This window comes from Scheffersomyces spartinae (assembly GCF_019049425.1).
Source record: "Scheffersomyces spartinae strain ARV_011 chromosome Unknown scaffold_20, whole genome shotgun sequence".
Taxonomy (NCBI): Eukaryota; Fungi; Ascomycota; class Pichiomycetes; order Serinales; family Debaryomycetaceae; genus Lizanozyma; species Lizanozyma spartinae.
In genome coordinates, this window is record NW_025065067.1 from 172,630 (window position 1) to 198,061 (window position 25,432).

The following is a 25,432-nucleotide window of genomic DNA, read 5'->3' on the forward strand; positions in this document are numbered from 1 at the left end:
GTACCCTACTCAATTACCTATATAAATTGAGGATGTCAATATATGATTTTAAACCTCTAGATGCTTTTGGTCGGCCATTGGATATGGCTCATTTCAAGACCAAGGTCATTCTAGTAGTAAATGTGGCTCTGTTATGTGGATATACTCCCCAATACAAGGAACTAGAGGCTTTATATGAGAAGTATAAGCAAAATGGACTAGAAATAATAGCATTCCCCTGTAATCAATTTGGATCTCAAGAACCTGACGATGAAAAAGTTATAGTACAAACTTGCAGCATAAAATATGGTGTACTGTTCCCCATAATGAAGAAAGTTCATGTCAATGGTGATGATGAGGATCCCATATATACTTATCTCAAACTGGAAAGAAGGGGCCATCTAGGATTTAGTGGTGTCCGATGGAACTTTGAAAAGTTCCTTATAAGCAAATCTGGTGATGTTGTGGCACGTTACTTGAGTAATGTAACTCCAATGCAAATAGAACCGGTGATAGTCAGATTATTAGAATTGTAATTATAGAAGAGTCTTGTTAATAGTATACTGTATTATATAAATATATGTGAATATATGTATATGTAATATATATATATATGAGTACCCATTGTAACTATAGCGGTCTACTACTTCTTACCACGTTTCTTTGTTGGTTCTGGTGTACCACTGACAGAACTTGGTGCCTTTCGTTTGGTAGCGGTGTTCACTCCATCCTTCGTAAATTCCTTAACAACACATCCAAGTAGTGTCTGACATCTTCTTCCGAGTTCGACACTGGTCCTGCTTTGTAAAAAGAAGTCAAAATCAAACAACGGATACATTCGGATTGACTCTTTGATTCGTTCATAGACATCAAAAGCATCCACGCCAAACTTGTACAATTGAACCAATAAAAATCGATCTTCATCCTCAGTAAATGTCTTTTTATGTGATGAGGAAGGAGGATGCTTCAATACTAACTCTTGTAATGGATATCTGTACTGACTTAACTTTCTTCTTAATGATTCTTGTTGTACCTTTACCTTCTTGATCTTTTCTTCACCAGCTTCTATTTGTCCAATATACCGTTCATATCCTTCAATCTCTTCATAATTAGTCCAGAACTTCTGGGCATATGCTCGAACTTCTTCCTCTGATTTATCATCAAATTCGGCAACAATTGCACTAATGGCATTTCTTCCGTGCTTGATACTGGATGCAATAAAGTGTTGGAAATCACGTCGATTCCAATTAGAGAACCCTTCCGTTGCAAGAATGTCTTCTTTCAATTGTTTTTCATCTTCGGTTAAAGGACGGGCATTATCGATTTCTTCTTGTTCTAATTTCTGCTCTAATTCACGATCAGCCAACGTCCTGGGTGAGCCTGCTTTCAAGGGGACCTTGTGACGAATTAACTTCTTATAGTAATTCTTTTCTAATTCATATAATTCAAACAATTTGGCTGGATAAAACTGATGATCATAGATATTCAATTGTTTGGGTGGTTTGGGACCTGACTTAGGTGCAGTGGTTCGACTCCCAGTATTAAGAACATCTTTATAGTACATATCAATGGAATAATTCTCTTTCCGTTCACGTTTACCAGGATTAATCCAACCATGGCCAATATTGGTAAGAACAGTTGGTTCCTTCTTCTTAAAGTTTTCACCATTCCATTCGTATACGGATTCATCATTGGTGAAGTTTTGAAGAGCATTTATGTCTAATTTTGCAAACTTTTGATTAAGTTTTTTGGTCTTTATTTCAGAGTTCTTAAGAATATCTTCAATGTTAATAACATCAGTGCTGCCTTCTGAATTATTACCACCACCATTGGCTTCAAACATTTCCGAGGCTCCAAATTGAATCATATTTAATAATTCATCCTTAGAAGCAGCCTTATTGCTTTGATTAGTACCGCCACCACTATTTCTTCCTTGTTGAATAACCAATTGATCTAATCTCAATTTCTGAGCTGCTCTTTCAAGGATTTTCTCTTCAATAGCATTTTCAGTAATGAATCTGAAGACTTTGACTTGCTTTGTTTGTCCAATTCTATGTGCTCTGTCCATTGCTTGTAAATCGGCTTGAGGATTCCAATCGCTATCAAATAATATAACAATATCAGCAGTAGTTAAATTAATCCCTAATCCTCCAGCTCTAGTAGTCAATAAGAATACAAACTTTTCACTTCCAGGTGCATTGTACTCATCAATACTATTAACTCTGTCAGCATGTTCAGTTTGCCCATCAATACGGCAATATTGATATTCTCTAAATGTACAATAATCTTCAAGAATGTCCAACATTCTACTCATTTGGGAGAATATAAGAACCCTGGAACCTTCAGATTTGAACTTCTTCAACATTTTATCCAATATCAGCATTTTATAAGAATTATAAACTAAATGTTCATCTGTTGTATATGGAGGTCCAGGTTCAGCTCCTTCAAATAAATAAGGATGATTACAGCACTTTCTTAATTGCATGACAATATTTAATAATCTTGTCTTTGATTCCTTTTTCCCATTAGCTCCATTGACAGCATCAATATCCTTTTCTAAAATTTTCTGATACCATTTCTTTTGCATATCACTCATTTTAACATAAACATTCAATTCTTGTTTGGGTAACAACGACTTTTCCACATCAGCTTTGATTCTTCGTAAAAGGAATGGTTTTAAAACCTTATGTAATTGATTCACCATATTATCTTCATCATCTTTATTTGAAAACCAAGAATCAAAACTTTCACTTTCACTAAACACATCAGGAAGAATGTAATTCAAAAGTGCCCATAATTCATGTAAATTATTTTGTAATGGAGTACCTGTAATAAGCAATCTGTTCTGGGAATGAAAAAGACGAATGATCTGAGAGAGTAAAGATTCTTCGTTTTTGATTCTATGAGCTTCATCAACAATAACGTATCGCCAATCAAATCTCTTGAAATGAGTCTTTTCCTTTATAACGATTTCATAAGATACAATCACAACGTCAAAATCACAAGTCATCAATTTAGTTAATACCAATTCATTTCTTTGTTCTTTATCACCTTGAAGAACTAATACTTTGACATCTGGAGTCCATCTTGCAAACTCACGAGCCCAATTATCAAGAGTTGATTTTGGAGTTATAACAATATGAGGACCAGAAATATTCCGGAAATACCGTAAATACCCCAAGAAGGAAATGGTTTGTAAAGTCTTTCCAAGTCCCATTTCATCTGCTAAGATACCACTTAAATTATTTTCATGTAAATTAATTAACCAATTAAGACCTTGGATTTGATACGGACGTAATTGTCCGTTAATGTAACCTGGAGATTCGGTAAATTCAGTGATTGCACCGTAATCATCAGCATCATCTTCTTTAATTAACTCTTGATCCTCTTCACGTTCATTTTTCCGTCCTCTATGATTATTACCACCCTTTTCAGAGCCTCCCTTGTAATTGGTTGACTTGTTAACTACATTCAAAATTTCACCTAGTGTCTCATTCTTTTCTGCTTTGGCTTCTATAAAGTGTCGGAATGAACTGGTTAACCCTAAAAGATACAGAAACCGTTTAGCAGTTTTTTCCACATCTATTTGTTTCCTTTCGGACTTAACAAAATAGTCAGCTTTTCGGGTGCCTATATCTTTATCAAATCCGTAGGGAATTGCATTCTTACGCATTATTTCATACAACTCTAGCGCAGCATTCTATTGAGAAGTTAGTATATTTTGTAGAGTGGTTAACTAGGAGACAAAAATTACTTACGTTCTCGCCTATAGTTGATTCAGTACTGGATGTCATTTTACTTAACGATGACCTCGCTAAGAAAACTGTGCAATAGAAAGCAATGTCTTCTTAGTACTATAAGATATGTTTTCATTGATTTGAAGTATTGTAAATTTATCTGCGCTACCAGTTAGGTTAAATCGAGACGCGCGTAAGCTTGGATTTATGTCATATCCTTATGTAACATTAGAGGGAGGTATCCGCATATCTGACATACATAAGTTTGTTATCTGCTTCATTCTTGGTTCTCCCCGGAGTTTGATTGTTAAGCACATAACCCATTTAAGGGTATATTTATGTTAGCTGATAAACGTAAACCTAAAGATATAGCTCTTGAACTATAAGATAAAGTTTCTATTAAAACTAACCATGTATTACAATACCGTAATATACACAGGACTACTTCGTGCCTAGTTTGATATATATCATGGTAATTTAGTTTATATGTATGATTCTTTATTTTTAACGAATATCTTTCAATGCTTAAACTTCACTATAAATCAAGTGGAGCTCGTAATGTCTTTATTGACACCTAAATCTCTTGGTCAATGTAAACAGCATCTCTACAAAGTAAAGTAACTTTTTTGAAGAAGTTACGCCATTCCAATGGATCACCCTTCAGCTTAACAAATTCAACTTGTTTGAAATTGGTTGCAGAGTCTGGACGAGTGATATGAATATACCCTTTAACGGGAAACTTGGATGACCCACCAGAGATTCCAACAGCAATGTATAGTTCTGTCTCAGTAGCCATATCTTCAGAACGTAAATTTTCCATGGAATCTGAAGTTACTCCCAACCTATGGAACGCATCTAAAAGCATATGTACCAAGGATTCAAGTGGTGTAGTTGAAAAGAATCGGGTCATACTTTTGATGGAGAATTGGTATTTGGATTTGTCTGTCAGCTTTTTCGTCTTACGAAATTGAAGTACTGCTGGATCTTTAGAAACAATGGCCAATATTCTTTCATGCTCATCTTGCATGTTATAAGACGGAAGTTTTGCAACATCTGCTCTTGGATTTTGGGAAGCAAATACCAACTCAGAACTGAAGTCATCAATAATAACCGCATAATTATTGGCTGGTTGAGAATAACTGGAAATGGATGGAAGTGTAGCTCTAGCACGAGAAGGTGAAGCTGAAACAGATGGAGGTTGCTGCAGTTGTTGTTGAGAATCAGTTCTAATGGAGGGTCTGGCTAAGGAAACGTGTGGGGAGTTTGTAAACTTCTGTGATAAATCTGAAGCACCGCCAAAAGATGATAATGCTGATGAAGAACACAAGTCAGGTATTGAGTCAATAGGCTCACCAATAGGCATGAAATGAGATGATTCTCTATCATAGGATGATGACATTGCAAATTGCAAGTCATCTTCTGATGTTGCAACATGCAATCTGGAATATAATTCTTCTGCAAGTTCTTCGGAATCGGAACACATCCCTTTCTTATCCATAAAAATGTTATCCATATTCATCCAAGTGTGAGCTCTAATTTGTTTCATGCTAAATCTTTCAGTACAATCTGGTTTCATGATACCTCTGAGTAAACCTAAAATCTCAGGAGAAAACCTTGTCCAGGGATCATCAGGAATATTTGATCCTTCGGCAACAATATCAACATATCTTGTAAAGTTGAAATCACGTTGATAGAGAGGTGCTTCCCAAGGAATTTGTCCTGACAAGAGAACGAAAAGGACAGCTCCACAAGCCCAAATATCAACTCCAGTAGATTCATAGCCACAGTTACCCCTTCCACCCTTTTCGACTATTTCTGGAGCCATATAAGGACCGGAACCACATGGTGTGTAAGATAACTGAACATTTGCACTTCCATGTCTACGAAATACAGTAGCAAGACCAAAATCACCAAGTTTTAAATTACCACCATCATCAATAAAAATATTCTCCGGCTTAATATCTCTATGAGCAACACCTTTCATATGGATGTAATCGACTGCATTTATAAGCTGACGAAAGTAGAAATTGGAAATTTCTGGTGATAATCCAACATCGGGGTCAATTTTATCGAAAAGATCTCCGCCACCTGCTAATTCCATCACCATATAAACCCAAACATTATCTGTACCAGACAGAAACAAATTTATAATGTTGGGATGACCACTACACTCTTTATGAATACGAATTTCATATCCAATTCGGTCATCAGACACACCTAAAGAATTAGCCGATCTTCTATGGATAAATTTCACCGCCACAAGCTGATTAGGTGGAGGGCCCAGTAGTTCTCCTAACCGAACAGCAGCGAAAGCCCCCTGACCCAAACGCTGACCCACATTAATATTTGAGATCTTGGGCAACGGTTCAAGCCTTGAAAGAAACTGGGACATTAGAAGGGTTTCAATTTATGTAACGCGTCAGTTGGAGTTAACCGTTGGAACTATGATGTGTACGGTATCAAACTTGTTGACGCAAGTAGTTGCGAAATCTCAATGGCAAATACCAACTTGTTCATCCATTGAATAATCATGGAGTTTAGTTGAAAATATACGAGAGGAGCCTTCAAGCCATACAGGAAACTGAATAGTATTTGCGCTACCTTAAAAGGGCTGAATCACTTTGTTTGATGAAGGAAGGTGTATACAAATTTAGACTTGATGCTCGAGGGGGGCAAAAAATCATGAGTTGAATTCGGCATATGCTTAAATATATAATCACGTGACATCCATTTTTGGATTGATCGGATATGATATTGTGTGGAGTAAAGAGAAGTCAGAAGCCAATATATCATTCTTTAGTTCGTGTATGCTTCATGTTTGTTAGACACTCTTATGTATGGAGTGCGTCTAATTTCCATTCGGTCTTGAGTAGCCCAGTGGGGAATAAGAATCAGTTGATGGATAACTGTTTTAGTGTGCAACCGGAACAATAACAGAAAGAACACCACACACCGAGGACTAACTAAACTATTGTACCGCAAAGCGACCCGTTGCCAAAAAAGTTTTAAATATAGCTTTATTTGTAGTAAGTCGCCTGTATTGTGAATCGCGTTTGTGTTTCAGTGTTTCAAGTGGTAGCCTGGATTTTAACCGAGAGAGCCATTTCGTGAAGCATTTAAGAGCATTTAATATTGGTCCAACGATGCAAAGTGATAATTGAAACAAGTAGTAAGCCTTAATTTGAATGATTTGGATCGGACTGCTCATCTTACGACTCAAAAGCGCACCCGCTCCACGTCTTTCTCTTCTACAGTCTAATTTTTGTTCCTCCAATAGTAGCACCTCTTTTTCTTTCTTCTTGTTTCCTTGTATTGTTCAGTAATAGTCAGGAACATCGCTTTAATGTGTCATGTCTTCGGCGTGGTAGTATATATTTTCTGACACATAGATATCCAGTAAGCTTTCCCCCCTCCAACTCACAATGGTTGTCAGGGGTGTCTGTTGCATCTAAATAAGGCAAATTCTCTATTCAGGCAACCAACCATATCAAATGGTTCCCCTTTTGTACTTGAGACATGTTTTGGGAAACAGTGTTTTATACCCCGATGCATTTCTTTGCTATTATATACCTTCGGTTCTGATTCTGTAACTTCTGGAAGATGAACTACCATGATGAGAAAATAGTTGCCTTGGAAGGAGGTTATGTTGAAGGGTTTATTTTTATATAATGCATCTTTGGTATCGGTTTTAGATTTCAACTTGTATAAATATAAACTGCTTAATTGTTTACATAAAACTCTTAACTTTTCTCCGACGTTGTAGCATCAATCTGCTTCCTGTCTAACCCCAAGTCATCTTGTGTGTAGATAAATATGAGAGCGAAGCGAAGAGCTCCCTTACAGGGTGATTTTCTTACCAATGGAGCACCAGCCAAGGCATCTCCTACCATATCAACTTCCACAACTTCAGCATATTATACCCCTCCTATACCAAATGGTTTACAGTCGGATCAACCAGATTCTAAACCTATACCACAAGCACAACCTGTTTCTACTCAAATCCTGAATATCCATCCTTTCACTGCACTGGAATTAACAACTCAGCCGCTTTCAACTAATCCCAGAACACTTCGCCCCAATTCCATAAATGGTTCTTCATCTCGTATGCATATTTTACAAATGGATATCAAAGAGTATCTTAACAAATCTGCTGGAGTAGTTGATAAAATCCGTCACGGAAACCCCAACTCACATCCCTTTCGTATTATTCCAGAGAATGATAACAACAATAATAATAATTCAACTGCTCGGCAGGGACAAACTGCACCAAGTGATGGTACAAGCTCATCATCAGGTTTGGCTGCGAAACGCGGATTCTGGCGTCGCCAGGACAGTGCTTTCGTCACCTCAGCCATGCCTGCTCCAGAGAGGAGACCACAGAGCATGATAAGAAACTCAAATGAAAGTGTGCCTCTTAATGACCAACTAATCAAGTCTGAGAATGATTCTTATGAAAAGAATCACCTTATTGGTGGTGATGAAAACGTGACTGAAGTTGCGACTGAAGTTCTGGCTGAAGATTCCTTCAAAAAGATAAGACGAACCGGATCAGTTCGGCTGAGATTGAAGCGATTTTCTGTCGAGAGTGTGGAACAAACTGCCCGTACGTTTAATAGGTTATCACTTTCCAATATAAAGCTCCGTCGCACAAGTATGCATAAGGCACCGACACCACATTTGAACGATTTGTCTCTGATATCTTCGCATAGAAATACTGGAAACTCCACTAATCCACAACCATATTGGAAATATCACGTTATAGGATTTGGAAATGGATTAATCCTTGCTACAAATCCCTCGACTACTCAAGATGGATGTCGAACGGGACCCGGATATCATGTGGAAGTCAAATATAACGATCGTTCTAATTTATCGACTGGCTTTAGGTTGACATTCCGTCGATTGATATATGCCAATGACGAAACCCAAACCCCAGTATTAACCATTATACGAAAGTCAGATGCTGAAGGAGGATACTTCACAGTCTCCGTACGACGCAGCTCCGTTCTCAACTCCAAAACAGGACTCATTGACTACCATAACGATGACCACTTGTATCGTGACTTTTCTATTGGTGAAAACTATCGACCTCATGAACAAAAGCTAAATAAATCGATATTTAATGGACTTGTTTTCCCTAAAGGAATTCCCAACAAATTTATGATCTCCAGCAGCCAAAACTTGGTTGATCAGCAAGCAGAAGGGACCCTGCCTACAGCGTTCAAGAACTACGAATTCAAAGATTTCAATAATATAAAATGGAGTGTGGGGTCTATCCCTAGAGTGAAGCTCAGTAAACTTCCAAGACTAAGAGAAAAGGCATTTGTTCCTCAGTACAAATATGTGAACCCTAACTATTCTTATTTCCACCAAAACTACATTGAAGAAGAAGACCCACAAGATCATTCTCAGGACGACGATAATGAGAGTATCATGACCATGACTTCGAAAACAACGTTAAGCAGTACTGTTAACTCCAGAAACCAGTATAAGTACAAGGAATTGAAGAATCCTCAGAATATATATTTCCAAGGTGCTAAAGGTGAAGCCGAGTTCCCACCAGTATTAGCAGTTTTCAGACCAAAGGAGAAATCATATAAAAGAAAACAGATTCTTAAATCTATTCATAGGAAGTTTCAATCTCCTATGTACGCTCACGAACGAGGGAGTTCGATAACAATCGATTCCAGCTCCATTTATGGAGATATTGATATAGGAAATGATGATTTCGATACCCAATCCCTAAGAACTCTGCGCAGTTCAATATACGAAGGTGATGGACTCTATCATGATGATCCCAACGATGATGAGCCCCAAAACACTAAATACGGATGGATAACGGTTTACGAGGACAAGGATATATTTTGCAAGAGCAAAGGAATGTTTGATGTTGTAGTGGGATTAACATTTGCAGCTGGGTTTGAAAAGTTGGCTGGTGTATACAACGTATAATTTATTTAATAGAATCTATATTTAGAGAGTAAAGTATTACATCTACCATACACTACAAGAGCAGAGACCTTTAAAGTAATAACAAAAATGGACGAGTCCGGAGTCGAACCGGAGACCTTTCGCATGCTAAGCGAACGCGCTACCAACTACGCCACACGCCCTTTTGAAGAAGGATGGTCCCTGGCGGGATCGAACCGCCGATCTTGGCGTTATTAGCACCACGCCTTAACCAACTGGGCCAAGGGACCTTTCTTGAAGGTTAAATTTAGCCTCTAACGCCAGCAAGATAATGAGCGGATTGCACTACAAAGCCATGATGAATATGAGTACATGGCATTATATGGTTTTACGTAGTTTTCCACTTGAGAGTATGCTATCTTTAAATAGAACTATCTTCCTCAATATGTGCCTTGACAGTTATGTTATGAATGGATCAGAAATGGCTTTGTATTTGCTGAATTCTTTGTTTAGTTGATCCGAATGGATGCTCCCAATATCATATAAATTTCTCGATCAACTAGTATCAAAGATGAGGTTGAATGAGCTGAAGTGGACATTCTCCAATAAACAGGTCCTATTTTTAACCTTTTTAGAATTTAAATTACAATTGAAAGTACCTTGCTCCTTGAGTATTTTATTCTTTGAGATTTCAGAGGTCGCTTCCACAAGTCTCAGTGGTTTCTATGGTTTCAAAGTATACCCGTTTCACCTGACTCAAATCCGTACTTGATACCGGCATTCAGTCCCAGTTCCATTGAGTTCAAATCTGGCGTTTGGATACGATAGTGACAAATCATTTTAATTAAGAGTTCAGCAATTGACCGATGAATAGTCTTATGTCTGACTAAAGGCATTTCAGTAGTCGCAACTTATCTATTTGAAACATTAAATAGTCGGATGCTATATCCATACAGTTTGGAAATGCGTGGATACATATTCGAATCCCTTTAAATTAACGTATGTGGGATGTGCTTGTGCATACACATATGTACCCCAATAATTCTCGGTAATTCGCTAATGCCAATGCTCTGAAGGAAAAACAGTTTTCTCAGGCTCAAACCGTTCACATCATAAACAAATTGCGTTAAAAATCAATTGATTACCACCGCTGTGGTATTTGAACACTTCATATATTGATCATTTTTTAGATGCATCCCACATCCCACATCATGTATACTTCTCTTCCTTGAGCCACTACCCAAATATATTATTCCGTAAGATCAGAAACGTAAACAATAAACAATAGAGAATCAAATTTTCCGCCCCTTTACAGATAATAACTTACCTTCCCAAAACATTCCCTACAGCCTCGCATTCCACATCTGGGAATTTCAACAATGCATGCGAAATCGAACACTAGCAATCTAAAAAGTGGAGAGTATGTCATTCAAATAGACCCTTAGGTGATTCTTCTTGTTCATTGGTTCTCTTGTCCAGAAAACAAACAATTGGTTAGCCATGGACTTGGAGCAGCCTTCACTTCTCGATAGGCACGAGGGTGATCTCTTCTTACAGAGCTCCTGTCCCAACCCTAGACAAGTTTTCAAAATTTGTCAGAATTTGAAGGTATTGATTGACCGAGTGATCCCTATTACGTTTGATCAAGACGATGTCACCAGTACTGATTCCGCCATTTTGAACGATGAAGTTGTCAAGTTGACATTTAAAGCTGCTGGAGGTAAAGGTGATGGTAAAAAGGGTACTTCTTCCTACCGTTATCGCGCTGCATTGGTGTTTTGCTTGTTAAAAGTATGCGATTGGTATTGGCAACAAGCTGATATAGAATTGAGTAATAACTCTTTGTATTTGCTCAGAGCTGTTGCTGCTCAAACTTTGGCTGGCATTGTAATTGAAGAAACCAAAGAGGATGAATTATTGTTTTTGGGTATGTTGTGTCATCGTTACAGCATTTGTATCCATGAAGAAGACCAGAATCCCATCAGTGCTTTAGAATTGGCTGTCGATATGCATTCTACCATTGTAATGGGTAGTTCTGGCTATCAAAGATGTATTCAATGGTTATGGAGAGGTTGGATCGTCCAATCTACTGTTGATCCTCATTCTTATGTTATGTACAAAGGAGTCGATTCAAGTTCCTTTAGACTGCACTTCAATCCCGCAAGAATTAAGACTCCAGCTTATCAGAATCTTCTTGAAATCTTCTTTAGTATCATTTTTTTGGTGTTGTACACTTTTATCCTTAATGGTCATGGCAACACTGATCATAGTCTAACATTTGTTGAATATTTATTCTATTGGTTCACTATTGGTTCAATCGTTGATGAAATCGTCAAGATATATCATGTGGGTTATAATTATCTTGGGTTCTGGAATGTATTTAATGACTTTATGTACTCCATTATATCTGTGGCCTTTGTCTTCAGAATGCTCAGCGTAACTGCTCCCAAACACCATCCCAATGAAGAAAGATTTGATCAAATCTCGTTTAGAGTGTTATCTTGTGCTGCTCCTCTTATGTGGTCTAGATTATTATTATATTTGGACGCACAAAGATTTGTTGGTGCGTTGATTGTGGTGGTGAAAACCATGATGAAAGAATCTATTTTATTCTTCTTCTTGTTGGCTGTCGTGATTATTGGATTCCTTCAAGGTCTTCTTGGTCTTGATGCCGCAGACGGAACCAGTGAATCTACCAAAAAGATTTTGGTCTCTTTAATTAAGGCTGTGGTTGGTGATTCTAACGTTGGTGATGTGGCTAATCTTGTTCCGCCATATGCTTCAATCTTGTATTATTCCTACAACTTCATTCTTGCCGTTATTTTGATGAACATCTTGATTGCCTTGTACTCCACTGCTTATGGACAAATTGTCGAGAATGCTACTGCTGAATATTTTGCTTTGGTTGCACACAAGACCTTGAGATACATTAGAGCTCCTGATGTTGATCTCTACGTTCCACCATTCAATATATTTGAAATCCTACTTAGTCCCTTCTACCATTTCCTTTCTGAAAAACACTACAAGACTTTGAATTATTATGTCATGGTTATCATTTACGCACCAATGCTTTGTTACATTACCGTGGATGAGTTATCCCATGCCAGAAGAATTCAATTCAACAGATTTAAAGGTCTTCCTGATGACGCCAATGAAATTAACACCGAATGGGACTTAACCGACGGCTTTGATGTGGAAGCCGAAACTTCTTGGGATGGGATTCGTGAACGCAATAGCGAGGTTACAAACGAATTGCGGTTGCAAAGAGAAGGAGAGAATGAAGATCCAGAATTCAATATTGACTCATATAAGTTTGAAGCTGAAATTGATAAGGTAGTGCAACCAGTGGTAAAGGCCAAAAAGGTTGGTATCAAATGGGAATTGTATGATCTTTATGAAAAGCTTGACAAGTTGACTACATTAGTGGAATCAGTAGTCGCTGAGAATCAAGAACTTAAGAAACAATTGAATGATAAATAAATATAAAAGAATGAACTTGCAACTGTTTTCAGAACCATCATTTTATTGACCGAGAGAACTGTCCCGTTTATTGAAGTTAATGGCTCAATTCACGCTGTTCTCACCAGAAATAAAACGATGCTCGAAATAGAGAGCTTGGGATTCATGGTCCCAAGAAGCTGGTTGTTATTATTTTACATTTTATTGATTGTTAATTTACTTTTATGAAAAGTACCTTTCAGAGGTACATTTAGTTATTATCATAGTCACACATATAATAAACAATATTTCTATAACTTGCAGCAGTTAGTCAATACATGTACATAATAATAATGTACAAGGTCATTGAACTAACATTCACAAACATATTTTTCCGTTATAACAAACTTTCCTCATATATATTGTTGTTCCTGTTACGTTGTACCTGTTAAGTTATTCCTTTCAAAGTTAATCCGATTAAGTTAGTTCATACTCGCAACCGTACATAGAAAATTTTTATATATGCTTGGTGCTGCCACGACCTTGACAAAAACTACTAGTTTACCAAAACCATTTAGAGAGATCAAATAGCAGACCAATTAAACTTAATCCGAAACACAACTGTATGGTGGAAGTTGTACCTAAACGAACATTGTTAATAATTGGACTCAGCAACACTGTCAACCGATTAATATGCTGTTTTTCTTGAAGAACGGCGACAACGTACTTTTTGAGTACGACCTAAATGGAAGTCCAACGTCAGGGAAAAGTCCTGCTAAAGTGGAAGAATTAACTACTGAAGAAGACAAGTCTTTGGCGAAACGAAAGAAGAATAAAAAGAAGAAGAAGTCACATAATCGAATGCCAACAACTGTACAAGCCACTTTAAATAACCCGGAAGATGATTATCCCACATCCAGAGTAATCAAACAAGCTCCCAATGGTGATATAATTGTGGAGAGTTTAGACGAAGGTAATCATGGTCACAGCCATGACAACAGTCAAGAGGTGTATCATGACCACGACCATGACCATGAAGATGATCATCATCACGACCACGACCTTCATCATCATAGCCATAACCTTAACCATCAGCCTCATACAGAAGAATCTCATCGTCTGGTACACAAGTTCATCTGGGACGATTCCACGGCATTGGAGCAACAGAATTTGAAAGAGTTCTGGGAATTGCTTCCGGTGGAAGAAAAGAAAACATTAGTGACCATCGATAAAAAAGCCGTTATGGAATTGTTCAAGAGTAATTGGGCCAACCATCAACATACTTCGTCTCAAAACGACGGGGGGATAAATGGGTGTCCTTGTATGTATTGTGGTAGGAAGAAGAATGTTATTGACGATGAGTTGGTCCACATACTCGATGAGCAATTTGGGGACATTATTGACTATATCCATGAGATCAGAGACATCAATGATCTTAATGCATTGCCAACGTTATTATTTGGTGGCTTCCATATGTTGGAGGAAGAGTATAAGGTGCAAAAAATACAAAAGCAATTAAAGAAAGAGCGAGAACGAGATCAGGAGCTTGTGCCACTGTCGCCAGAAACAGAAGCCATGGATTCAAAATCAAATCATATCGAGGAGCAACTATTGGAGAAGAAGTTCGTTGAAAAACATCATGAGAATGTGACAGAAACAAACCAAGAGAAAAAAGCAGAACAATATGATGATGCTCATCTCAATCACTATAGTCAAATAGAAGAGTTGGGTAATGAGGCGGAAGCATCTGAATTTCAAGATGCTCTTCATCAATATTTAAAGGAAGATTATGATAAAATCATGACCCCCAATTTAATTGAAATATTTGATAAGCTAAATTGGGATATAAATACCAGAAATACCAAGGACGTTATTGAAAGAGCAGAAAGCTTCCGAAACTTTATATTTGCTCTTCAAAAGACAGACAAATCTCAATTGGAAAGAGTCTTTTCTTTGGGAGAATTGCTTACAGCCAACAATAATAATAAGAAAAATAATAATGATGATGATAGTCTAGGCTTGGATGACAACATGAGTAACGGGTTATCGAAATTTGCGGATGATATTCTTAAGAATAATGGTAATTCGTTTCTTTCTATGATTGAAAGTTTAACAGAAATAAGGTCTGAACGAGAACAGAAATTGACTAAGGTCGATGATGGTGATGCTTGGGTTGATGAAGATGATAATAAGCGGACTCTGCAAGTTAAGCGAGAACTTGTGGATCAGCAGTCAAGTGTGCACTATGACACTTCCCAGGATGAACATGAAGACTACGACGAAGAGGACTGTGAAGACTATGATGAAGAGGAAGGAGAATATGAAGATGATGAAGTGCAAAATGGTGATGAGGAGGAAGAGGAGGAAGAGGAGGAAGAATATGACGACGAACATGAACAGGAACATGAACATGAACATGAACAGGAACATGAACATGAACATGAACATGATGAAGATGACGGAGAAATCGGTGAACAAAGTGACGTTGAATCTGAAATCTCTGAAGAGGAAAAACTTCAAGAAGTCCGTCGAATGTTTTTGATACAGACAATTAAAGTCTTTCAAGATCGTTTAAAGGAGGCATATAAGGTTAAGTTGTCTGCGGACCGTGCTGAGAGTCTTATTAAAGAATTGGAGGCAGAGGAGAATGCCAAGAAGGAGAAGGAGTTGAAAAAGTTGAAGCAAAAGGAGAAAGCAAAAGAGAAAAAGAGACTACAGCAATTAGCTAAGGAGGAAGAAAGGAAGAGGAAGGAAGAGGAACAAAAGGCCAAAGAAGAAGAGGCTAGACAGAAGCAAGAAGCTTTACGGGAGCAACAACGTCAGCGGAAAGAAGAGCAAAGAAAGAAGAAAGAAGAAGAAAAGAAGAAACGTATTGAAGAATTAAAACGGAAGGAGAAGGAACATCGAAAGAAAGTTGAAGCTCAACAAAAGAAGGAAGAAGAGGCCAAGAAGTTAAAGGAAGAAAGAAAGAAAAAGATACAAGAAGAACGTTTAAAACGTGAAGAAGAGAAAGCGCAGAAGGAATTTCTTAAGAAGAAGAAGAAGGAAGAGGAGCGCGAACTTTTGGAATCATTAAATCAAGAAGTGAAAGCCAAACTTGACTTTGAAGCTGATAAAGAACGTCAAGAATTGGAAAGATTAGCAAGACTGGCAACTCCTACTACTTCAATACCCAGTTTGGAATCTGCATCCTTTCAACCAGGTCTTCAACCTCAATTCCTTCCAATCTCACCGAATAAAAATCACTTGTTGGAACAATTATACCAAGCCAAACCTCGTACAAGTTCCCAAAGCAATTCTTCTGGGTTTGTCAATGCTTTACCATCACCCTCGGCCAACACTGTTGGACTTATGGGCTCAAGATCTGGTGCCCTTAATAATGTGGCACAGACAGCCACCACTTCCACACCTTTCCTTTCTGAAGCAAACGACTTCCTTTTGAATTCTTCTTCTGGTAGCAGCATGCTAAACAACAACCTTCTTGGTACACTAAACGACCCTTGGAAAACAGGGAGTGCATCTACGGGCTCAAACGGTGCCACTTTTATACGAAATGAGTCAAATACCAGTATGCTTTCAAATGATTTGATACCAGGTACGGGTTCAAGTGATCGGTTGCCAATTGGAGGTGGTGGTTCTGGTGGCATGAATGGAACAAGTTCAGGATCCAATAATAATGGACTTTTGTATACCAATGGACAATTCCAGTCGACTCATGGTGGTACTGTTCATAACAGTAATGTGAATGTACCAGCCGGAGTTAATTTCAGTCCCTTCAATGATAGTACCCCCAGTAGTGGGTTTGGGACCTTAGGAGCCACTTGGAGTCCAATACCTGCTTCTAGAAACAATTCTATTTGGGGCACCAATAACAATGGAGGAGGAACGGTTGGAAGTAGCAATACTTCGCATTTATGGGGTCCGCCTACAGGAACCAATTCTATGGCTAACTCGGTAAAGGCAACCCCAGTGATGCAACCAGCATCTTTAGCGGGTTCAACCGTCGTTGGTAACAATACCACCAACCTAAGTCCTGTTCCTCATACCTCGAATGTTGGGAACGATATTGAATTAATTCAAACCAGCACTTTCAATGCTTACCAGATGTTAATGAACTCAAATGAATTAGAATTCGGTATGGCTCCTCTTCATAAGCTTTTCCAAACCACCAAATCGGTTATGGGTATTTCCACCATCACCTTGAACCAATTTCTTGGGTGTTGTCGAGCAGCAAGGACTTATACGTTTGATTTTGTCTATGATGATTTTGGAACTGTTACCCACATCAAAATTGGTACATCTCCTGCACCACCTGTTACTCATGAACCGGTGGTGAATCAAGAGCTGCAATCTGGGGGTGTTCCACCGGGATTTTCGTTTAATAATTTGAAACTTGGTGGGGGGCTCCCAGATCAGAATCCCACCCAAGTAGATCCTAATAGTTTGGAAGGGTTGAACCAACTTGCCAACAGTACAGTAAGAGGATTATGGAATTGAAGGAACTATGTCTATATATAATAATACATGTATAATAGGTCAGAGATGTGTAGGGTAACTACTGTATAAACTTATAGATTAAACGTTGTGGTGAAGTTTGGAAGTCTGCCGGATAAACTTAATAAGTTACACGGCATGCATAAATTAGGTCCGCCATCGGTTTTTCACTAAGTAACGTATATAGCTTCTTACCACCGGTATATATGTATAGCTATGTACATGCCTATATATAAGAAACGTTATTAAATCAACAATAGGCTTTTTCACATAATGACACAATTGCCATGCGCTTCTAATTATAGATATCGATCTGTGTCTGCATACTATTGTATTGATACATAACAAGTCGGCCAAAGTTTACGACACACCCGTCATAAATAAATCTACAACAAAGGGTGAATTATAATACGCAAGATGAAATAGTGAAGCCTTGAACGACGATAGAAGCAGACTTTAAGTTAATTTATATGTTAAATCTCAAGCAATACGTAACCAGGCGCATCAAGCTTTTTGATACATCGTGTGATAGTAGTTTGGGTAAAGATTGATGAGATTTTGGATCCCCCTATATCATTGATAAATACATCCCCAAATATGGTTATAACTTTCGCCTTTCCGTCTTCATCAATGACAAAGCGTCATTATAAATATTCTATATCATTTACGAACCAAGTGTTCCCCCGATTTATTTATTGCCTGCATACATATAGTACGGACCTTATTTAAAGTTTGAGGTAAGAATACAAGGAAGTCATTATGTACCCATTTTATACATAGAAACTTGCAGGTTCTGAAAAGTTGAAGTGGAGTCAAATTTTATTTAATATTAAAAACGGTTTCCAGCTAAAATATACTAAATCTTTCGGGCAGCGACAAACCAGATTGCATGGGTATATCTTTAAGGGGGGTTAGTTAATTCAAAGCATACTTAACCCATTGGTTAATACAATTAGATTTTAGAGCGATTGATATAAGACAGTAGTGGTTTGGATAAAGCTTCTACCGATTGCTCTACTCCTAACTCCGAAACACTCTGAACCCTGTCAATCAGTATGTCACAGGTACTGAATGTTCCTAAACGTAAACTAGTCATTGTTGGTGATGGAGCTTGTGGGAAGACTTCATTACTATATGTTTTCACTCTTGGTGAATTCCCAACGGAATATTTCCCCACGGTATTTGACAATTATGTGATCGATTGCAGAATAGATGGTAAAGCTGTTCAACTTGCTCTTTGGGATACTGCTGGTCAAGAAGAATATGAAAGATTGCGCCCTTTGAGTTACAATAATTCCCATGTAATATTAATTGGATTTGCTATAAATATTCCTGATTCTCTTGATAATGCTGCTACAAAATGGTCTGAAGAAGTGAGAAATTATTCTCCAAATATTCCGTTTTTACTTGTGGGACTTAAGAAAGATCTACGGTTAAATTCTTCTTTAGAATACGTCCAACCTTATCAAGGTGAAGAAGTAGCCCGTGAAATAGGTGCTAAAGCATATTTGGAATGTTCTGCATTAACAGGTGAGGGTGTTGATGATATTTTTGAAACTGCCATGAGAATAAGCTTAATGGTTAAAGATAAAAAGGAACAAAAGGGTTGTTGTACGATATTTTGATAATGTATCTAATTAACTGAAATATTATACTTATATATACTATTGCTTGTAGTAGTTTTTAACTTTAAGTAATAGGTTTACACACAAATCAAAAAAATGCCTTCACTCAGATTCGAACTGAGGATCTCCTCATTACTAGTGAGGTGCCTTACCAACTTGGCCATAAAGGCTTAACTTAAAGGGCAAGTGGAAATCTATAACTACCAAACATCACTGAACTGGGCTACCTTATGTGCCTTACACACTTGTCTGATTGGATTTGGAATCCTTGAACGTATGTTATAAAATACCTTATATACGTGAATAAGATACTAAAGTTCTATTATTCTTAAGGCCCATTTTCATAAGTAGTATCAAGAGTTGTTACCGTGTTACCTTTTTAGGTGACACTATTAGGACTCTTGTTTTCCAAGCAAAGTAGTTGAATTTCATGCGAAATATAATGTGCTTACACTAAACTCTACGTTAACGGATTAAATCGGGTCAACAAAACTTGACGAAGCAACACATGACACAACATACAATGTCAATGTCAAATGTCACTTGCATAACATAGTTAGTCTCTCCGATTTCTACCTTCTTCTGTGACTTTACTCCATTTCTCCACCCCATTCGGTTCATGCACTACTCCCGTCATCCCCCCAAAACGCTAACGAAGGAGCCGCTAAAAAAATTATAAGCCCTCAACAGAACATCTTAAGCTAAACGAATACCAATGACACCATCGTTTTTTAACCTTGTATCCGATATGTTGTGACTAGTCGTATCGTCTCCATTACATACGTAGCGGAAGAGATTTGAAAGTGCCTACAATTCATCATCATCTACTATTGACCCCCATAAAGTTTTTTCCGTTATCCGGTGATAATCAATATAGGCACGGCCCTCATCCTGTACATGTAAGAACTGTCAAATTGAAGTAAAGTCTTATCTTCTGTACAATACCGGGGAAGACTCATTTCTACCGTTAATCTGAGCCACAAAAATATTCCATAAGTTCCTGTTCTTCTTCCTCTTTAAACTTGGAGTAAACCACAACCATGAATCACATACAAGATGGAGAGGACAACCATCGAGCTCCTCTAATGAGTACTACATCTACTATGAACCACCCCAATAATCTAGATGATGATATTCAAGTATCAGCGTTCAATTCAAGATTACAAACCTTTTACCACAATTATATTCTTGCAAATAGTGGCATATCACTTTTAATCCTTTCACAAGTGTTGAACTCCATTATGGTAACCACATGTAAACTTTTGCTTACCGATACTTCCAACCCTATCCGATTTGATCCACTTCAAGTCCTCTTTTTCCGAATGCTAATAACTTATACTTGTTGTTTGTTGTATATGTATATAACCAAATCAGTGACAGATGCACCCTTTGGACCTCGAAACTTAAGATTATATTTGGCATGTCGTGGAGTCTTTGGGTTTTTAGGTGTGTATGGCTTGTATTTTTCATTACAATATCTTTCGGTACTGGATGCTATGGCCATCACCTTTTTGATCCCTATGGTCACGGGCCTCGTGGCATGGATAGTTTTAAGAGAAAGATATTCTTTGCTTGAAGCTGCATGTACCCTAACATCACTTGCTGGTGTGCTTCTTATTGCTAAACCCAAATTCTTATTTGGGTCTTTAGCAACAAAGGAATCTCTGCCAGATAATGAGTTAGTGGAAAGTAGCTCTCCAGCTAAAAGACTATTGGCAACTGGTATGGGGTTGGCAGGTGTTATTGGATCATCTCTGGTTTATGTGATTCTTAGAATAGTCAAATCAGCCCATCCCCTTATATCCGTTAGCTATTTTGCTTTAACATGTGTTATTGTAACTAGTGTTTCCATTACTGTGACTCCAGGTTTAGTATTTGTTATTCCTACCAATGCATATCAAGTATTTTTATTTTTATTGATTGGACTTTCTGGGTTTTTCATGCAATTCTGTTTAGCTGCGGGTGTGCAACGAGTGAAAGCATCTTTAGCTTCCCTTATAACATACACAAATATCATATTTGCCCTTATTTGGGATTTGATAATCTGGGGTCATGTTCCAGGATTGCTTAGTTTTATTGGTATAATAATCATCATTACTATGGCTGCTATTGCCGTTAAATATAAGTCATACATTGAAAAAGCTCCATCATCTTCGTCATCACCTATAGATTTAGAAGGGGGAGACCCAAAGAATGATTCAATAGAATTGCTGGATTTTGAAATAGCAGACGATCATGAATGATAGATATATATAATAATACACAATATCAATATAATTCCTTTCATAAATCGTCAAGCCAGTTCAATTCATACTTCACATTATGTAATCGTATAAGGGTTTCATTTATATTCTCCTGACGGGCCAAATATTGGTTGCTAATTTTAGTTAGCTTGTTTAGGTTCAGAATTAACTTACAACTATTCTTCAAATTGATATCGATGTACTCCACCTTTAGAACGTCATTGTTGCTTGGATCCGAAGGAAGAACACGAACTTCCCTAACCCATTTCATTGAACCAGAGTCTTTCCCCATATTGTTATTGATAGAAAAGACATGGTAATAAAAATAACTTGGAGGTATTTGGATCAACTAATTATAAACAAGAGTGGTAGCGCGGACATAAAAGATATCCCGTACTAAATAGCTTACATCCATGCATACAAATAATGATGTAAGGATACTAAACCTATTTTATCTATATTTTCACAAATCTATCATAACGCCATGCTCTATCAATATTCAACGGCAATTCGTCTTGAGATGGTGGAACAACAATAGTCAGCTTCAATTCAGTAAATAACTTTGCTAATGGTTTAGGATACCATCTATGACCTTGTAACGTGAACCAACCTAGATGACCACCAACAGAAGTAGTCACCAAATGAACATAAGGATTCAAATCCACTTCTCTTTGTGGTAACCCATTCGAACCACCAGTTATAGGATCGTCTAAAGACAGAACAATGATAGTTGGAACTCTCACTCTCCAAAGTCTTTGAACTGGTGAAGCTCTACGATAATAATCATCCGCACAATTTAACCCAAATAATCTGGAGGTGAAAAGCTCATCGAAATCTCTTAACCTATTCATTTGAAATTTTTGAGGAGCATCTTTGTATGCTTTAATAATTGGATTTATATTCAATTGAGAATCATAATGTGTATTAAGTAATCGAAGGACATTTTGACACATTGTTGGTGAATAAACTTTATCACCAAGAATAGAACTTTTCAAATGTCTTGAACCTTCAATGAAATCCCAAGGGGTCCCCATTACAGCAACTGCTTTAATATTTGAATAAATAGCTGAACCTTCTTGACCAATATAATTTGCAAGAATGGCACCTCCTAAGGAGAAACCAATTAGAAAGATTTTTTTATTGGGCCAATTGGGCTTGATATGCTCATTAATTAAATACCGTAAATCATTGGTCCATAATCCATTAAATAATTGAGGTGAAGTGATGGTATGATTAGCACATCCACGTGCATTAAGTACTAAGGCATCAAAATTATATTCAGATGAAGTAACTTCATTCACAAAGGCTCGAATATATGATTCATATGATCCTCCAGATAATCCATGAAGTGCAATGATTAATGGTTTATCGTTATCCAATATACTTTTCTCCATTGATGAAGTAATATACTTAGTTCGGGGTGGTAAATCATATATTTGAGATGATGGTTTAAATTCATCATCACCAACCATATCATTACCAACTTCTTTAGACACAGCATAATCTATAGTGAATGTTGAAGTTCCTTCCCAACTATCATATGGTAACTTATTAATGATAGGACCACCGGGAGCTTCTGTATCTTCAAAATTATAAGTTTTATTCTCCACGGTTAATAATCTTCTAGCATAATGAACTTGATCCACGTCCTCCATCTTATTAATGGCCGTGTAGGCAGTTTGCAAGTGACCAGATGGGAATAAAGGAGTAAAACTATATCCTTTATTTAACTCAGGTACCTTCTTAGCAATGATATCCGGAATGGTTAAGGTTAAATCATCTTCAAGTTTAAGTTTAACAGGATTCTCAGGGAAGCGATTATCAACCCAACTTTTTAAGAAGCCAAATACCATGTTGATAATATGAAAGCACAAACTAAAGACATTTGAATAAACTGACTGTAATTAAATTACCTAAATTAAATGGCCCGAGGTTGATGTGATGCCGTACCAAAAAGGTAATCTGTGTCGCAATTGCTTAACCTGTCACAGATACCCATATTGGGTGACAAGTCGTTCCTATCCAGCAATCTCATACACAACCACTAAACAGACATACAGGAATTTACCCCCTCAAATTGTGGCAAAGGAAATCCTTGGGGGGGCTGGACGGACGTTTTGGGCGATAATGATAGTGATGGTAATTTGGTAGCAGAATAGGATAAAAATATATTTAAGCATCTTCTTCTTCTTCTTCTTCTCCTTTCAATTACTTCAACTTCGTAAGGTGGCATTGATACTTGTATTGATACTTCCTTTGATAGTTTGATTCTCTATTAACTAAAACTCTACTACTACTCGCTCAATAATGCAGTTATCTGTATTGGCAAGCATCGCCAATTGCTTGGTGTTATTGGCTTCTGGCGTTGAAGCTGTCAAACACTCAGCTAAGATTCAAAAGGCACCAATCGATGAAGTTCTTTCTGAAGCTAACTTTAGAGATTACACCAATGGGTTAGCTCACAGATATTTGAACTTGGTTAATGGTATCCCATTGGGCGGTATGGCTGAAGGTGGTCAAGTACCATTTGTTGAACCAACTAAAGGTCATGATGCTCCACTTACCAATTATTTGAATGCTCAATATTTTGCTGAGATTCTGCTTGGTACTCCTGGTCAACCTTTTAAGGTTATTTTGGATACTGGTTCTTCTAATCTTTGGGTTCCTTCTAAAGATTGTTCATCTTTGGCTTGTTTTTTGCATTCCAAGTATGACCATGATAAGTCTACTACTTATAAGGCCAATGGAACTGAAGCTTCCATTCAATATGGTAGTGGATCTATGGAAGGATATGTTTCTAATGATCTTTTAACCATTGGAGATTTAATTATTCCAAAGCAAGACTTTTTAGAAGCCACTAGTGAACCCGGTTTGGCTTTTGCCTTTGGTAAATTTGATGGTATTTTAGGTTTGGCATATGATACCATTGCCGTTGCTAAATCAGTACCACCGGTGTATAATGCCATTTCTCAAGGTTTACTTGATTCACCTCAATTTGCTTTCTATTTGGGTGATACTTCTAAAGATGAAGAAAATGGTGGATTAGCTACATTTGGTGGATATGATTCTAGTTTGTTTAAGGGTAAGATTACTTGGTTACCTGTTAGAAGAAAGGCATATTGGGAAGTTCTGTTTAATGGTATAGGATTAGGGGATGAATATGCTGAATTAAGTAATACTGGTGCTGCCATTGATACTGGTACTTCATTAATTACTTTACCATCTTCATTAGCTGAAATTATTAATGCTAAGATTGGTGCACAAAAGTCCTGGTCTGGTCAATATCAAGTTGATTGTGCCTCTAGAGATAACTTACCAGAATTGACATTAACTTTGGGAGGTTATAACTTTACATTATCAGCATATGATTATGTCTTAGAAGTTGGTGGATCGTGTATTTCTGTTTTCACTCCTATGGATTTCCCCAAACCAATTGGTGACTTGGCCATTGTTGGTGACGCATTCTTGAGAAGATACTATTCAATCTATGATTTGAAGAAGGATGCTGTTGGATTGGCCAAGTCTTTGTAAGATTTCCAGCCGTTGGATAACTTTTTATGTACGTTTTATTTATACCATCAAACGCAAGCTTTATTAAATGCAAGCCCTAGTTAAATGCTCGTAATAAGTTGCACGACTTTATCTTGAAAATAATATCTAACACCAGCATGCAAGACGGTAAAGATGATTACAATAAGAGATTATAATCGGTACATAGGCGACATTACGATGAACCCTGACATGAATGGGGGGGCCCTTGGTGCCATTCTTTAGCAGATGATGATGTCCGCAGAGGGTATTGGGAGATGTTGAGGACAAAGTTCAACTCTATACATTGTAGCTACGGCTTACTACAACTATCACCATCTACTATCTACTGGTATATACTTGTATCCACCTATATATATTTACTCATATAAGCCCTTAACACACATAAAATTATGGTCTACATTAACGAGCACTCGCTTATTTTGTTGTGGTGTTACCAGCACCGTGTTTATGTCTT

At 37.4% G+C, this 25,432-nt stretch overlaps 10 protein-coding genes and 3 non-coding genes across 13 annotated transcripts; 7 read left to right on the plus strand and 6 right to left on the minus strand.

Annotated features, from left to right (window-relative positions):
• Positions 1–83: 83 nt before the first annotated feature.
• On the plus strand, positions 84–515 carry GPX3 (Gpx3p; the record flags this gene model as incomplete). The annotated part of the gene is made up of 1 exon (XM_043193233.1): positions 84–515. One exon carries the CDS (start codon positions 84–86, stop codon positions 513–515), a length of 432 nt encoding a protein of 143 aa, XP_043047659.1.
• A 107-nt stretch (positions 516–622) lies between these two features.
• On the minus strand, positions 623–3,773 carry KQ657_002471 (chromatin-remodeling ATPase; the record flags this gene model as incomplete). The annotated part of the gene is made up of 2 exons (XM_043193234.1): positions 623–3,679; positions 3,738–3,773. 2 exons carry the CDS (start codon positions 3,771–3,773, stop codon positions 623–625), a joined length of 3,093 nt encoding a protein of 1,030 aa, XP_043047660.1.
• A 517-nt stretch (positions 3,774–4,290) lies between these two features.
• On the minus strand, positions 4,291–6,108 carry KQ657_002472 (Chk1 protein kinase; the record flags this gene model as incomplete). The annotated part of the gene is made up of 1 exon (XM_043193235.1): positions 4,291–6,108. One exon carries the CDS (start codon positions 6,106–6,108, stop codon positions 4,291–4,293), a length of 1,818 nt encoding a protein of 605 aa, XP_043047661.1.
• Positions 6,109–7,529: 1,421 nt separating this feature from the next.
• Positions 7,530–9,668, plus strand: KQ657_002473 (uncharacterized protein; the record flags this gene model as incomplete). The annotated part of the gene is made up of 1 exon (XM_043193236.1): positions 7,530–9,668. One exon carries the CDS (start codon positions 7,530–7,532, stop codon positions 9,666–9,668), a length of 2,139 nt encoding a protein of 712 aa, XP_043047662.1.
• Positions 9,669–9,756: 88 nt separating this feature from the next.
• KQ657_002474 lies at positions 9,757–9,829 on the minus strand. Its single transcript has one exon. It is a non-coding gene; the product is annotated as a tRNA-Ala (tRNA).
• Positions 9,830–9,842: 13 nt separating this feature from the next.
• Positions 9,843–9,916, minus strand: KQ657_002475. The gene has a single exon. It is a non-coding gene; the product is annotated as a tRNA-Ile (tRNA).
• A 1,210-nt stretch (positions 9,917–11,126) lies between these two features.
• On the plus strand, positions 11,127–13,106 carry YVC1 (Yvc1p; the record flags this gene model as incomplete). The annotated part of the gene is made up of 1 exon (XM_043193237.1): positions 11,127–13,106. One exon carries the CDS (start codon positions 11,127–11,129, stop codon positions 13,104–13,106), a length of 1,980 nt encoding a protein of 659 aa, XP_043047663.1.
• A 651-nt stretch (positions 13,107–13,757) lies between these two features.
• Positions 13,758–17,561, plus strand: NST1 (uncharacterized protein; the record flags this gene model as incomplete). Its single annotated transcript, XM_043193238.1, has 1 exon — positions 13,758–17,561. The coding sequence occupies one exon, from the start codon at positions 13,758–13,760 to the stop codon at positions 17,559–17,561; it is 3,804 nt and encodes a 1,267-aa protein (XP_043047664.1).
• A 1,052-nt stretch (positions 17,562–18,613) lies between these two features.
• RHO2 (Rho family GTPase) lies at positions 18,614–19,183 on the plus strand (the record flags this gene model as incomplete). The annotated part of the gene is made up of 1 exon (XM_043193239.1): positions 18,614–19,183. The coding sequence occupies one exon, from the start codon at positions 18,614–18,616 to the stop codon at positions 19,181–19,183; it is 570 nt and encodes a 189-aa protein (XP_043047665.1).
• Positions 19,184–19,280: 97 nt separating this feature from the next.
• KQ657_002479 lies at positions 19,281–19,353 on the minus strand. Its single transcript has one exon. It is a non-coding gene; the product is annotated as a tRNA-Thr (tRNA).
• An 870-nt stretch (positions 19,354–20,223) lies between these two features.
• KQ657_002480 (uncharacterized protein) lies at positions 20,224–21,426 on the plus strand (the record flags this gene model as incomplete). Its single annotated transcript, XM_043193240.1, has 1 exon — positions 20,224–21,426. One exon carries the CDS (start codon positions 20,224–20,226, stop codon positions 21,424–21,426), a length of 1,203 nt encoding a protein of 400 aa, XP_043047666.1.
• Positions 21,427–21,881: 455 nt separating this feature from the next.
• On the minus strand, positions 21,882–23,279 carry KQ657_002481 (putative carboxylic ester hydrolase; the record flags this gene model as incomplete). Its single annotated transcript, XM_043193241.1, has 1 exon — positions 21,882–23,279. The coding sequence occupies one exon, from the start codon at positions 23,277–23,279 to the stop codon at positions 21,882–21,884; it is 1,398 nt and encodes a 465-aa protein (XP_043047667.1).
• Positions 23,280–23,733: 454 nt separating this feature from the next.
• Positions 23,734–24,957, plus strand: APR1 (proteinase A; the record flags this gene model as incomplete). The annotated part of the gene is made up of 1 exon (XM_043193242.1): positions 23,734–24,957. The coding sequence occupies one exon, from the start codon at positions 23,734–23,736 to the stop codon at positions 24,955–24,957; it is 1,224 nt and encodes a 407-aa protein (XP_043047668.1).
• Between the last annotated feature and the right edge of the window lie 475 nt (positions 24,958–25,432).